This window comes from Clarias gariepinus, chromosome 11 (assembly GCF_024256425.1).
Source record: "Clarias gariepinus isolate MV-2021 ecotype Netherlands chromosome 11, CGAR_prim_01v2, whole genome shotgun sequence".
NCBI classification, from domain to species: Eukaryota; Metazoa; Chordata; class Actinopteri; order Siluriformes; family Clariidae; genus Clarias; species Clarias gariepinus.
Window position 1 is genome coordinate 24,162,638 of NC_071110.1, and position 15,457 is coordinate 24,178,094.

The 15,457-nt window shown below is 40.3% G+C and overlaps 1 protein-coding gene across 2 annotated transcripts in view; it reads right to left on the minus strand.

The window, feature by feature from the left end:
• Positions 1-961: 961 nt before the first annotated feature.
• sik2b (salt-inducible kinase 2b) overlaps positions 962-15,457 on the minus strand; it is a 61,716-nt gene continuing 47,220 nt past the window's right edge. For both annotated transcript variants that reach the window (XM_053507271.1, XM_053507270.1), the window contains exons 10-15: positions 11,086-11,317; positions 10,665-10,934; positions 6,144-6,304; positions 5,163-5,264; positions 3,568-3,623; positions 962-3,230 (exon numbers count right to left, since the gene is read on the minus strand). In XM_053507271.1, the coding sequence (XP_053363246.1) occupies positions 2,717-3,230; positions 3,568-3,623; positions 5,163-5,264; positions 6,144-6,304; positions 10,665-10,934; positions 11,086-11,317 (1,335 nt within the window). In that variant the 3' untranslated portion in view covers positions 962-2,716. The remainder of the gene's footprint in view (positions 3,231-3,567; positions 3,624-5,162; positions 5,265-6,143; positions 6,305-10,664; positions 10,935-11,085; positions 11,318-15,457) is intronic.

The window sequence follows — 15,457 nt, forward strand, 5'->3', positions numbered from 1 at the left end:
TGGAAACACTGGTCAACCAAAACATTTCCTACAACAATAGACGACAAATCAACATGATTCATTCATTAAACATCTAGCTCAATTATGATTAATTAATAATTATCATCATAATGGTTAAAAAAAATTCCCTTCGCCATAGTTCAATAACAAGTTTGTACTGTAAATATGCTTAACTATTAAAGCTGGAATATTTTATCCGTTGTGATATAGTAGGAAACTGTCCGCTGCTTCCTTCTGTTCTGGAAATGTTTGATAGTGTGTAGATCTTGTACATGTGGTGCTGTATGCTTGTGTTTTGTAGCAGCTCGGTTGCTTTGTGGTGGCACTCGTTGCTGGCGCTTGCCAGCCTCACTTCTTTTTTTGGAGCCAGGCACTTCTCATATTTGGTAACATGATTGTGGTTTAAGTGTTGAAACAGACAGGTGGTGTTACCGTTTTAGTCGCTGCTACACTGCTTTTGTTCCGACCGACATGGCATTTTTATTTGGGTACGAGCTGCTCGAATTGCCTCTTTCATGAAATCATGTGACTACATACATGTGATTAAAGAGAGTGGAATAGTGCTGTAGTGATTATAGCACTGTCGTCCTGCACCTTCAGGTTCCAGGTTCGATTCCCGCCTCGGGTCTGTATGCCTGGAGTTCTCCCCTGGTGGGTTTCCTCTGGTTTCCTCCCACAGTCTAAAGACATGCAGATTAGGTTAATTGGCATTCCCAAATCACCCCTGTATACAGAATAAGGCCGTATAGACGATGAGTAAGTGTTTAAGTGGACGGTGCATGAAGACATGAAGTGGATATAGTATTAATATATAAAAAAAAAAGACAACAACCCTGAAATAACCAGCATGGGCAAGAAGTTGTGAATGTCACTGCTCAGCCCCAGTAGGTTTTCTTCTAAGGGTGTAATGCTTTATACTAGTGAATATAAAAACACACACAAATAACACGCAACACATTTTTTCACAAACTTTTTTTTTTCTTTTTAATCTCAACTGCAAGTTAGCTTATGTGTGGTCACAACAAAGAGCCTACATGAAGAACTGGATTTCTAAAGAACGGTATTTGGCAGCTGGAAATGTGATTATGATACTGTAGCACATTCATGATTCATGATCTTTTTTTGTTATAACTATTTAATAATATTGCTTTTAATTATTTGTATACTGATTGACGAGTAAAAGCACTGTCTAGTAACTGAACAAAAAGCGTCAAACTTTAACATGGTGGCCTTGTACAGGGAAAACTTCAAAGAGGAGTTTGGTTTTTGTACCTTTTTAAAAAAAAAATCTAACAAACAAAAAAAAATCCTGATTCTATTTAAATCCTGCTGTTTAAACCAGAAGGGTAAGGAGATAAAAAAAAAAAAAACATTATTTGGATCTTAACTTATAAAGAATAAAGTAAAGGCACACTGAACACTATCACACTAAAAATGATTCCTTATGTTGTTTTGCATCTAAATTATACACAGCATACATACAACAAGCGCCGTGTGAAGCGCCAGACTCCTATAGCATTGGACAGAGAGCGGCTTGTTGTTTACGGAACTGGCGGGAGCAGGATTTGATGTCTTAGTTATGATTGACAGGACTTGCAGAGCAGGCTGGACTGCTACATCCACATTCGCTACATTTCCTTTTGCTTCCTTATGGAAAAACGACTTGAAAGTGCTCCAGGATCGCGTTGGCCAGAAGCTGACCTTTACTGCAAAGCCGAAACAGTTACCCACTATCGTTCTCCTATTTAACAGAATTCTGTAATTACATACTCTATTCAAGTAGATTTGCTGAGTGCTGGAAAAAAAAATGAACATGATCAGTTGGCCAAAATCCAGTGTTAAGTGACTAAAATTTCCAATGAAACCTTTTATATCATACACATTCCTTCAGATACCCATGTAGTGTCAATCAAAATCGGAGGAGTTCAATGAAAAAGAAAAAAAAACACCATGGTGACGCAGGCGGTGATGTCCAAGCTACAGCGCCTCTGTGTTAATCAACGGCGTAATAAGGATATTGTGATTCATCCCACGACGCTTCGCCGTAATAAAACAGTGGTGATTTTAGTTTTTGCACCATTCCTACCAGCGACAACAATACTACAGGATAGATAGTGTGCACTTAAGGATTGAGAGATATAACTAAAGTGGGCTTTGACCCTGACAGCTATTCCCATCAATCATCCAATGTTTGAACTGCACCTTGTCCCAAAGTATGGCTTTGTTCATCCAGCATGATTCTATTGCTTAGATATTGCTGTAGAAGTTTTAACACTGCACTTAACGAAGCGTGCAAATTCAACCAGTTTCATCCTGAAAGACAGCCCACAATCTAAACCAATGTCAATACCAAACACGTGATGAGTTTGGCTTCTTGGGCTTGTCTCCGCTGTGTATGCTACACAAAAAAGTTCCAGCTTGAACTAACGTTGCTGTTCGTCAGTCCAGAATGATAAGGGAGCTTTCACAGTTCCAACCACGCTCCCATTAATGACTTTTCCCCCGGGAGAACGCAGGCACTGGAGAGCGTTTCGAGGCGTTTCGCAGGAAATCGGGTTGAAACGACAACAGCAACAAAAAAAGAATACGACCGCAAGGTTCTTGTTTTTTACTCAAACTGTGGTCAAGAGCTGTACCGGTATTCTTTTCCTCCATACTCCCTTCTCCAAAAGCAGATCTCAAGGTAACACTGTGGACCTCTCGCAATCCATCTGTCTTACTTGACCAGCACAAAGCCGTGCGGCGAGTCCACCGTCTCCATCATCTCGCTGTCTGCAAAGGCATCAGCCATTTTGAGGCCTTCGTATCCCGGTGCAGGAGCTGGCACCCCTGCTGCCACGCACAGAGGAGGCGGCTGGCCGGGCTCCAGCGGGGGATCGTATTGCTCCTGGTACAGAACCTCACCAAGCTGGCAGTGGCCCGGGTCAAGCTGTTGGTAGCTGTAGGACTGCTGATTCTGGAGCTGGGTGGGAATGCCGGGAGGAAGCGTGGAGTGCTGCAGCGGGTGGTAATGACCCAGGTAGGGATCATAAGTCAGGGTGTCGCTGCCAGGCTCCATCATGGGTCCGAAAGGCTGTGTATTCTGCTGGTGTGACATCGGGGTTTGGGCCTGAGAGTCCTGGAGGTTAATCGTCTGGCAAGGGGCATACGCCCCATCCACTATGTGCATCTGGTTAAAATAGGCCTGTATTTGGGACTGCTTCTGAAGAGTGAGCCTTTTCTGCTGCAACCTGCGGACATACAGACTTTATATTACACACTGACTGACCACTTTATTAGCAACACCTGTAAATGTTCTCATTTATGCAGCAAGAAGTCGGTCAGTGGTACGTTAAACAACCAAGATAGGCAGAAAAGCATAAATGCACAAAGCTTGAGAAAACCACATGCTGTCGGACAACAACGGAATCCAACAAAACCGGAGAGCCTGGTGATGTCGACCTTCAATCACCAACATTGATTGGTTGATTGAATAATTGCATGAATGAGATCCTAATTAAATGCCGTGTGTATGAAAATGGATATGAAAATGTGATAAAAGCATCGACATGAAGTGTACATATGTACCTGTGCTCAGCCAGCTGCTGTTCTAGGCTGCGAGGGCTCTCTTTACAGAACATCACCTTTTGTCGAGGGGTGAGAGAAAAAACAGATAATTAAATAGGTATAAAAATTAGTCGTCAGAAATTCCTAAAAGCATTAATTCGGCTTTTTTTAAACATTGTATAAAGTGTGAGTGAGAAGGAAGAACGTGGGAACCAAAAACAGAAAACATGTTTGCTCAAATCAATTAGGGCAGGTGTTGGGGAAATAATAACATTTTCATGAATGAGAAAGTTTTACAGTGTATTAATACAGCATGAGCTCGGATCAATCCTGAGCTCGGATTAACGTCTCGATTTGGGTTTCCTTTGTTTTCTTTTATTTATTGACTCATTCATGTAGATACACTGGTTACAGCAGGTGTAAAATGTTTGTTTTCAAGTGATTTTTTTTATTTACACTTTTTATAGCATAAATCTTTTGCTATTTAACAAATAATAATAATAAAAAACTGAGATTATGCAGGGTTTCAGCTGAGCAATATCACACAAGAGGGAGCGCTGTTGTACTGAATATAAGAACGGCTGTAATGTGCTGGGAGGCACGAAGGTGGAGCCTGAGAGTTAAAGATATTACAGCCGTGCTGATCCTTCAAACAGCATGACCCTTAGTGTGATGTACATATATATATATATATATATATATACACACACACACACACACACACATCCCGTTACTCACAATCCAAGGTTTCACTGTACATATACACTTACAGTGAAACCTCGGATTGCGATTGATGCAGTTTGGGAGCGTTCCGCAAAACAAGTGAAGATTTTCTATACATTTTGACTTGGAAAACGAACAAGTCTTGGTTTACGAGTACCGAGTATTATGTATCACGCATACACGTCTTGTTTTGACGTCGAGCGTCACGTGATCACAACTGAGCCAACTGTTTTTCTTTCGCCTGCGCTGTGTCATTGTGGGTAATAGTTTCCCCTGCTGGGTCCTAGTGCGCGTCTCTTACTGGTATAATCAACACCCGTGCACGCGTGTACTGTCTACTATAACACTGTGACCACGTGTGTGTGCGCGCGTAAAACATATTTTATTTTATGTGTGTATGCATGAGTGTACAGCGCGCTGGTAAAGCAAAAGCTTCATTTTCTCTCTCTGCTCAAGGCTGCTCTTTGTGTCTGGATGTGCGCGCTTCATTGGACACCGTGGACTCCTAACTTTAGCTTCACACACACACACAACACAGCGCCTGCGCACACAAATGGAAACACTTATCTGTCGGGAATTATTTTTACTTTTTTTTTAAGCTAAAGTGCAGGTTATTGTTTTTTATTTTTACTTAATATTTTGTGTTAATTATTTTTATGTATATCAAGCACTGGGAGAACTTGCACACAGACCCGAGGTGCGAACTCATTATGAGGTCATGCATTTAAAATAAAAAAAAATGCTCCTAAGCTTTTTATTAAGTCTTGCATAATAAAAAAAAAAAACTGATTTTCTGTTTCTCTCTCAGTACAGAAAAATATCTAAATGGTAAAGTACCCTTTCACACCCAGTCATTATTACAGTAGAGCAGTAATAAAATATTGCAGCATTACCGGCATTCTGTGTGAGGGGTACTGCGGCTCCAGGCTCTGTCTCCTGGACAGTGATGGTCCACCTGAGTACAAGGCCATGTCATGCTGGTGGCATCCACCTCCCTGCATCCATCCACACACACACAAAGTTCTATTTTATTTGCACAGCACAATTACCCTAGACATTATCACACAGCAGCTTTACAAGACTCCTGATGGAAATGTACACTCAATTCCTACGTTCCCAGAGATGACATGAGGAATAAACCTTGAGAGGAACCAGACTTCAAAGTGAAACATCCTCTTCTGGATGGCACTGATAGTGAGATTATAAATCAGTTTTCTTCTATAGCTGTATACCGTAACATCATACGTTTTATGTAAGAGAGTCTAAAGGATCTGTGTGAGATTATTTATGGAGATTTCAGTTTTGCCGAAAGAGGCGGGATTTTCATTCCTTCATTTTCATCGGGAACATTCAGGAGTGTTGCGAGCCAACGGCGTCTTGTGAATCTCATGCAATTCTGCATCAATAAATAACCCTCTCGCTAACAGGTCCTGCACTTGGATTTTGCGCTTGATTTTTTTCCTTCCTACGGCAAACAAGCGTGGACTTTCCCCTAGTCTGATTACTAAACACGTTTGCTTGTTGTTTTCGTTTTCTACGAAACCTCTATCCATTGACCCCTGTGTTGAGTGAATAGCTTTTGGAGTAGTGGGCACTAGCAACTAGCATGGAGCCTATTACACCAACAATGACAGCATTCACTGTGCTCTCGGGACGGACAGTAAACAACCCGCAGTTGGCTGCTTGTACTTCAGCTATTACATAAAAGTGCGTGTGTGTATGTGAAAGAGAGAGAGGGAGGTAGAAGAGAGTAAAGAATGGCTGAAGCAGGGTCAGCTGCTTAATATCCTTTAACACTGACCTCAGGAGAAAGTCCGCTATCAGAGTCTTAACTTTTAACCTTTTATTGTTAGAGTAAAAGATTCAGGGCTGACCTGCAGTAGGGGATCAAGAGGGTTGTGTAGGTGTGTCTGGGGGTTCAACGATGCTAGCGAGGGATTCTCTCCAGAGCCCATCTGCTCATAAACCTTGTTGAGCTCCAGGATACCTTTTGCACGGGCCAGGTTTTGTAAATGCTGTCGAAATGCCACCATACCTAAAGTGAGAGAGAGAGAGGGAGGGAGAGAAAGAAAAGATGAGCTGAATAATTACTGGACATCTAGAATTACACGAGTCACTATCTTTATCTCTGATTTACATGCTACTCGTCTATAAAAACAGCAGCTCATGCTTTGAAGTACTGCGTCTGCGCCCATGTCAACCGTCGGAGCTCTTCGGCTGTTGCCTCATGTGATCCGACTCGGTGCTAATCGGGTTATTTCAGGATGGCCTGTGGCCTGCGTTTATACGGCACGAGTGATTCACCTTCGCTTTGATGCCACTTCTGCTTTTCAGGGTCTCTCCGCTCCTACGCAGTTTGGAAAGAAGCGGCTGGCGGAGTCGATAATATATTCCCTGGTTATTTTTGGGCGCTGAAGTGATTGAGGATAATTATACAGGCAAGCTTAACGGGACAACATGGGACCAGGCTTCAGCACTGCCTCTGATTCACTCAATGAATCATCTGACTATAGAGAAGGGGGAAGGTGGGGTGACGAAACAGGAAAAAAAAAAGGGAAAAGAGAAGCAGGAAAACGTGAGAGTGCTACTAAGAACCTTTATTTAGATAAGGATCAGAATGGGCTTTGATGGTAGAGTCGCTGAATTGTGCGTCGAGAAGTTAAAAGTGTCTCTCAGGTTCAGACCTGCTCCCAGCATTCAGCAGAGGCACAATACTTCTCACAATATTTACTCTTTACAAAATGCAGTGTTGCCTTTAACAGTGCCCTGTCCTAGAGGCACGATAGCTCATCCTGCTATTTACTAGAGCTGCCAAAGTCATAAAAAATGCCAACAATTACACAAGACATTAAATTGACACTCCCTGTACTGTAATATCATAAGGGAAAAGCACCAGTCTGTGGTTGCATGCACTGCTATGTAGCTAACCGGACCTGTCTTTGATCTGCATACATAGTCATGTTCAGAAGTTAGTACAGCCTGCTTCCACAAGATCTAAGAGAATAAGTTGCAGTTGATCATCAGCACTTAATTAACTGATCATCAGCAAGTGTGCAGATTATATAAAAGCAGAAGTTTTGGCAGTTTGCTGATCTGTAGCATTCTGGTGTGTGTTAATACATTGCCAAGAAGGAAAGACATAAGCAATGGTCCTAGGGAAGCATTTGTTACTGCACGTCAATCTGGAAAAGATTATAAAACGTACACTCAACAAACAAGTTGGAGTTCAACGTCCTACAGTGAGAAAGATTATTCACAAGTGGAAAGCTTTCAAGACAGTTTCCCAAGAGTGTACAGCACATTCACCCGAATGCTCATAGAAATACCAAATACCTAATAGCTACATCTCAGACCCTACAGGCCACACTGGGCATGTTAAGTGTTGGAATTAGAAGGAGATTGAACAAGTTCCAGGAAATGTTTACAAGAGGTTTACAAAACTGTATCCGAACAAACCACAAGACTTCTGGAACAATGTCCTATGGACAGATGAGACCAAAGTGGAGGGGTCTGGTTTTAATGCCAGGTTGTCATGTTTAGCAAAAAACAACTTTTTCTGCAATAAAGCAGAAATCTCATCTCTCATATCAACTGTCAAGCAGGCGATTGAGGGGTTACTTTGTAGCCATTGAGTCACCCATGAACTTTTTTGCGTATCATAGTATTCTAGAGGCAAATGTGAGGCCATCTGTCCAACAGCTAAAACTTGGTCAAAATCGGGTCATGCAACAGGACAATGATCTAAAGCACAACAGTAAATCTACATCACAATGGCTGTAAAATAAAAGAATCGAGGTTTTGGAATGGCCTAGTCAAAGTCCAGACCTCAACCTAACTGAAATGCTGTGGGAGGACCCTAAGAGAGTTATGCATGAGCGAATGCTCAAAAACCTCAATGAAATGTAGCAATGTTGTAGGAAGTATGGGCCAAAATTCCTCCACAACAATGTGAGAGAACGATAAAGTCATACAGGAAACAATTATTTCAAGTTATTGCTGCTAAAGGTGGATCTACAGGCTACTGAATCATGGAGGGGTACTTGGTCTTTTCTTATTGGTTTTATTTGGCACAAAAGACTAACAGGTGGACTCCAGTCTAATGATTGGAGTAGGATGCACCAAAGCTCAATTGCAAGTGCCACAACAACAGATCTGAATATTAATATAAATGGAATATTGCATTCTAAATGAGCTAATTTTATTTAATGAACAAATGGTTTGAGTAAAAAGTTTTGAGTAACAAAAAAAAGGGGTCATTCCTGGCTTTACTGGCACAGTTGTGTCAGGTTAATTTAACCCTTAAAAATTTCGAAGGACAACAGTATTAAAAAACAAGGTCAAGCAGCAGACACTGGGGACAACAACGCTACAGACTGACAGCGCAAAAAAGAACCTTTACTGACTGGGATGACCACATCAATGTTACATTCAAATGTTACTCAATAACTATAGGATGACCTCAAGTGACCTTTATCTGAAGCTAGGGAGAAGTGCACAGCAAGGTCTGTTAGAACAAAGGCTCCTAGAGGTGGGGCTGAAGTTGTGCAAAGCACTTCATCAATGAGAAGCATAGAAGTGCCAGGCTTTGGTTTACAAAAGAACACAGGAATTGCACCATAAAGATCTGAAGTGAAGTCATTTCCTCTGATGAACCCAACTTTCACCTGTGGCCAACACCTGGTTATTTTATACAACGCTATACAAATAAAACTGAATTAAATTGAATGTTGCGCTTAGACAGAGACCTGTATTGTCCTGCAAGCCATATGACATGTCGAAGAAGATCGGGGATGTCCTGGGGGTGTTTCAGTAAGGCAGGAATCGGGTCGATTTGTTTTTTGTAATGGATGCATGAATCAAAGTTATCTTGGAAGAACATTTGTTTCCTTCTGCTCTGACTATGTTCCTTGTCTTTGAGAATAGTTTTTTTCCAACAAGACAATGCTTCATGCCACACAACCAGGTCAATCAAGGAGTGGATGCAGGACCGCCAGATCAAGACACTGTCATGCCCGGCATAATCTCCGGGTCTGAACCCAAGTGAAAACTACTGGAATGAGATCAAGAGGAAGATGGATGGCCACAATTCATCAAAGAAAGCTGAGCTGCTTGAATTTTTGCTCCAAGAGGGGCATAAAGTTACCTCACAGCAATGTGGAAGACTGTTGCCAAAACACATGAAAGCTGTGATTGTAAATTCAACTCGATTCAATTGAGTTTTATTTACATAGTTCTTTTAACAATGGTCATTGTCGTAAAGCAACTTGACAGAATCCAAAGAAAACGAATTTGGAACGTGTGAGGAAATTTGAACAAATCAAAATGATCAGATTGTCTCTGAAGAGCAAGCTGAGGGCGACGGTTGGCAAGGAAAAACACTCTGAGATGGCGATAGGAAGAAACTTTGAGAGGAACCAGACTCAACAGGGAATTCATCCTCATTTGGGTGCCATCGGATGGCAGGAATTGATTTGCAGTCATACTGAGGCTGGAATTTCAGTATAACAGGGTTATACTCAAATACTTAACTCTGAACATTCCTTAGTTAAAACATTAGTAGCGTTTTTTTTAATGAACATGAACTTCTTTTGCATTATTTAAGACAGCATCTTTTTGTTATTTTGATATGTTGCCATTTAAAAAAAAAAAAAAACTAGAGCACATTGACAGTTGCAGCAGGTCTCTCCTTAGGGATTCATGGACCCATTAAGCTTGCTTATAATCGCAGGTACCCGTGGTCTTGCCTTACCAAATGCCTCGTCAGCATGTCTGTGCCTTTATGTAGCACCATATTTCGCCTTAACTAATGGTTTCAGGTTTATCAAGTGTAGTGATTAAAAGCAAAAATCTTTAAAGTAGGAACTGGGCTATGAACACGTTAAAAAGTACAGTGAGTCATTTGACAGTATATCCGACATGCTTTCGCTTAGATATACAATACGTTTTATTTTGGCATATTTATATTTGGCGAATCCCAAATGTATTCTTATTCACTATGAATGATGAATATGATTAACATGTACTTTTATATGTTCTAATAATTCACTATATGCTCAATTCAACACCGTTTGAGATTTAACAGGCCTGATGTCAGTTGTTGGTTAGTTGCATCATATATTTTGTACTTGTACATATTATACATTTATTGTATTTTCCTGCGTAATATGACACATAATAAATCATCTAAAAAAAGACATCTAAAAAAGAAAAAAAATTTGAATGTGGATTGCCCTAAATACGTTAATACGTCAGGTTCTTATTTATTAAAATTTATACATTTTTGACAGACCTGGTGTAGAGATGCATTTCTGTCTATTATAAAGTTCCAACAGATATGACATTCTGCCCTATGGTGTAAATAATTCACAACTGATAGGAAAAGCAGGAATGCTGACCTTGTGTGAGTGACGTATCAGACGCCCGCCGTCCCTCTCTGAAACTCACAGGTGAGCGGTTGTGAGTCTCTCTCCTCTGTGAGCTCAGCACGTGCATGGCCGGGTTAGGCGGAGTCACGCGACTGATAAAGGGTGCAGTCACATGGCTGATGGATGCCTTGGCTAGAACCGCTTCATTAATGGATGACGCATCCTCCAGCAGGCTGAGGTCACTGTGCATAGAGCCGGTGTCGTACTCGGAGTCCATGCTGCCAAGTGAGAACAGCTTCCCTACAAAACATTTAGAATATACAGAATAAGCAGAGCTTCAACAGACAGAAAGTAAATCTAACATGCTCGAAGTCTCTTTGAACTATGGCAAGTTTTTGAAGTTCTAGATAAATCGATATGGTGATGCTGTGACATTTTGCCACCAGCTAACCTGCGTTGCTCAGCACTCCTGGTTGGTTGGTAACTTCAGACAGCGTGTGTCTGCGCTGGCCAAAGCGTGTTGTCTGGTAGGCATTGAAGGCGTGTGCAGCTTCCTCTTCTGCATCCGGATCCTCCGTCTCTATGCCTTCGTCTATAGAAGTCTCCATCATGTTACTGGGGGTAGACGTGCTGGACTTCCGCACAGACACTGGAGGCAGAGGGTCCAGCATGCAGCCATCCACCTGGAGATAACGAGAACAAAATTTGTTGAAGAGTTTTTTGCTTTTGGTTTTCATGCTGTTCATAATTTACTTTTCATATGTCCAGGAACGGAATGATCGTTTATTTTACACTTCTTAAGTTGCATATCTTAAAGTAAACCATTTTAATAAAACATACATCATTAGGCCTACTACATACTACTGGCTTGCAAGTGTGTCATGCTTGTTCCAACTCCAGTTTTAGCAAAACAATGCCATCATATTATTGTATTGCATCATATCCAAACCTTTCTTAAGAGCTGTAAGCATTTCCTTTAGCTATTACTTTTGAAAACGGACCATTTTGAAAGAACTGTGATGTTTCACCCACACAGCTGCAAGAATGCCTTGTGTGGTGGAAGTAATCGTTATGACCATTAGCCCTTGTCCGTCATACACTGCTTACACACACACACACACACACCACAGTCCAATCACACATCAAGACTTATGTGGAATTATGAGCTTATAGCTGACAGCAGAAGATTTGAGAAGACATGAGCTAATGCATCGTTGTGGGGTTGAGTAAGGAAACAAATGTCTGGAACCCCTTCTTCTTCTCTCTCTTTCTCTCTCTCGCACTCTCCTCCTCTGTCTTCTCTCGATGCTCATGTGAGTGTGTGAGTTTAGGGATGGGGGTGGGCGTAAGTCTGGAATGCAGGGACAGGAAGTGTGTTTTGGCTGAAAGGCCAGTCAGAACTCTTTTCAGGCCAGAATCAACTGAGACATGGAATCTTTTGCGTGCACACACACACACACACACACACACACACACACACACACACACACACACACACATCCTTAACTGGCATGGATCATCTGGATGTGTTGCCAGGGAAACCGAGACCCTGAAGCTGCTTGAGAGAGAGACAGAGAGAGAGCAGCTTTTGTACGATTCCTGATCATACTTTCTTGTAGCGTACTGGGCCAGGAATGCTGTTACCCAATAGACTGAATGAGGGAAAAAAGAGAACAGGGTGAATCACTGTCCCCTGACAGCCCCATCTCCCCCCCACCGATACATGCATCATGAGACACATACACACATTAACAGCATCAAAGTTATTACCGTCATGGGACAAATTATGCAATTTTCATCAGATGAGACACACTGTTCTGTCTGATTATTATATAAGGGTTATGGAGTTCTTTTAATTTTTATTCAAATACTCTGTAATAATGAAGTTAGATGCATTAAAAACATATATTAAAAAAATGATGCTGCTATAGGAAAGTAATCAATGGGTGGATGGTTGGATCCTCACGGATGTGAAGGATTCTTATGTTCCCTGATGTTTTTCATGCTTTCCTATAACATTGAGTTGTTTCTACTACAGCAAAAAAGGCCTTCTTCAATCTATTTACTGTTACAGTTAATACTGAGACGCATCCTCTTGACACTTATAGCAGCAAGAATCTCTTAAACATCTCCCTCACTAGTCTGTCTTTAACTCAAAATGTCATGTTATTGACAGAAATACAGAAATAGGTTCCTGTACTACAAGTTATCTTTTATGGCAAAATAATGTATAGTAACGACATACTAATATATGGAAACTCAACCTTTTAGATTTCTGATCGTCAATTATGTTCTTAAAAAATGAAATTCGAAAATTACACAATTTATATATTAACGCCTTTTATTTATTAGAGTAGTAACAGCACCATCTATAGCATAGAGTGGAAACAATGGTTCTTTTAAATAAGGCACATTTAAGAGGTAGTTTGAATTTAATGACCTCTTTCTCAACAGAGTAATTGGGAAGCAACAGGAAACAAAAAGTCTTAAAAGGAGTGCTGTATTGCTGAATATTACATCACAGCCATGCTATATCCAGCAGTACAGCACTACCTTGGGTATGATATTGCTTTTATACAACAGTTTTGCAAACATCATTTATTATCAACAGATTATGATTTGTTTCTTTATTTAACCAGTTATTTTGCCCCGCCAACACCAGTCCTTCCGTGTCTGCCAGAACTAACTAACTGCGACTGGCGGAGCTGGTTAACCGATGGTTAGCAAAGGACAGTTAAATAACAGCGATGAAAGCAGTTTGAAATTCTTACCGGTGAAGATGGAGAAGCTGTGGACAGTCCTGTAAATCTTGTAAGTTTCTCTTTATATTTTCACTTATTCTGCTTTAGAATATTAGCTATATTAACTTTTGGGTACGCCACTAAATCCCAAACTTCCTTAATGGAAAGCCAGTGTGCTAGAGTATACGATCTCTTGTCCCACACACAAAGTAGTGCCCTTGATTAGACGGTAGGGAGAGATTCCGCTGAGGAATTCAGCCTTGTGTTAGCATCTAGTTAGCTTAGTAGCTGTAAATAAAAGAACATGAGCTGTTCAGATGCGAATGTTTTGGAACCAATTATTAAGAAATCAAAGTGTTATCAGTTTTTTAGATGTGTTTTCTTGCTAAAAGTGCTTCTGGACTTATTGTGAATGAGATTTTTGGCAGGCAGTCGCACTCTCCCTAGTATGGCAGACTAAACTGACCTATTTTCACCCAGGCTGGCAACTGACAGTTAGTGCAACTAATGGTTATTATATTGTCTGGGACGCAAAGTGATAGATATAGTTAAACGTCCCAGTGCTGTTACAGTTCATTATCACCACTCGTGGAAACCTCTCGTCCAATCCGATTGCTCGGTGGGAACTAACTGTATATACAAGTATTAGCAAGTAATACAAGAATTAATCAATATACAGCACATTAGCTAGATGATGGTTCGTTAAATCTAAAACACTGACCATACAGTTTGCTACTATATGAGAAAGAAAATATAAATCAATCATCAGAATTAGCCGCTTAGCATGTTGCTAACGAAATGCTTACAGGATTAAACACAGGGTTGTATTTTTCACAAACTCATTCACTGGACTATTCAACCCAAGTTTATATCTCATAGCATAGCACCTTTACATCACACCTTAAAGGAGTTAAGTAATAATTTAAAATCTCACTTTATTCACAATCATCTCCAATACTCAATAATAAACCAATAATAATGTGATCATTGTGGGATAAAGGTAACAGCCTTTTTTTCTTTTTTTACTTTAGCTACTAAAAATCAAATTTGAGTCACACTGCTATGTCTGTTAGCTAGCTGGCTAGCAACAAGCCAGTAAACTACTTATTGTTGTCACATAAGCTAAAAAAATGTGCTTTAGATTTTTAAGCCTAAATTCTCAGTGTTTTATTTCCAGAGATTTAATTAACAGTTCATATACACACATACTGTAGACACAACTGATCAATCAAAGCTACTTTGTTCCTCAGAAACATTAGCTGCGTTAGCTAGCAAGTTTTAAATGGAGATTCAGTAATTACGGGTTTCCAGTTACCATGTCATTTAGGATTTCCACACAGAGCTTCTTTAGATGAGTCAGCTCTCAATTCTGTCTCTTCCCTGTTTATACATCTCGCATTTAAACCAATCTAACCTTAGCTGTGGATAATTAAACTACACTTTACATGCTAGCTGTCTAGCTAACTACTAGTAAGCTTACTCATACATGTTAGGCAGGAAGAAAGGGATTTTTGGTGTGTCTCAAGTCGCAATTTGTTCCATTTTCAGTGACTTATCCAGCATTTAGCATTCACACAGTCATAACCAATTTGTTCCTCACAAACCTCAGCTGGTAGCGCTCTCGTTGTGAATGCAGGGTTAGTAATTTAGTAAAAGCTTTCTAGGTAACAAGTCATTCTCTAATTTTAAGCATTATTAAACAATGTCTCCCGATCTGATTTAATCACATTATTCATATACAGTATACCACTTCCCAAATCCAAGAAAGTTAATGACAAAGTCCAGACTCATAGCTCTGTGTAACAAATGTCAAATCTTAAATCTTCTTCAGGAAAAAACATCTTCTATTTCAATAGATTTAAATTTTTACATCTAATGTGTAAGCAAACAGGAATATAAATCGGACATATATAGATGTTCTACTGTATGTCAAATATGTTCACTCAGCTTTGCTTCATCAAATGATTAAAACCATCAATGAATAGTGTGTACCCAGCAGGAACCATAATGTGTGAGGACCATTGTAATATACAGTAGTTGACGTCCACCGTCAGGACAATGTTTCTTTTTAAAGTTAGAATG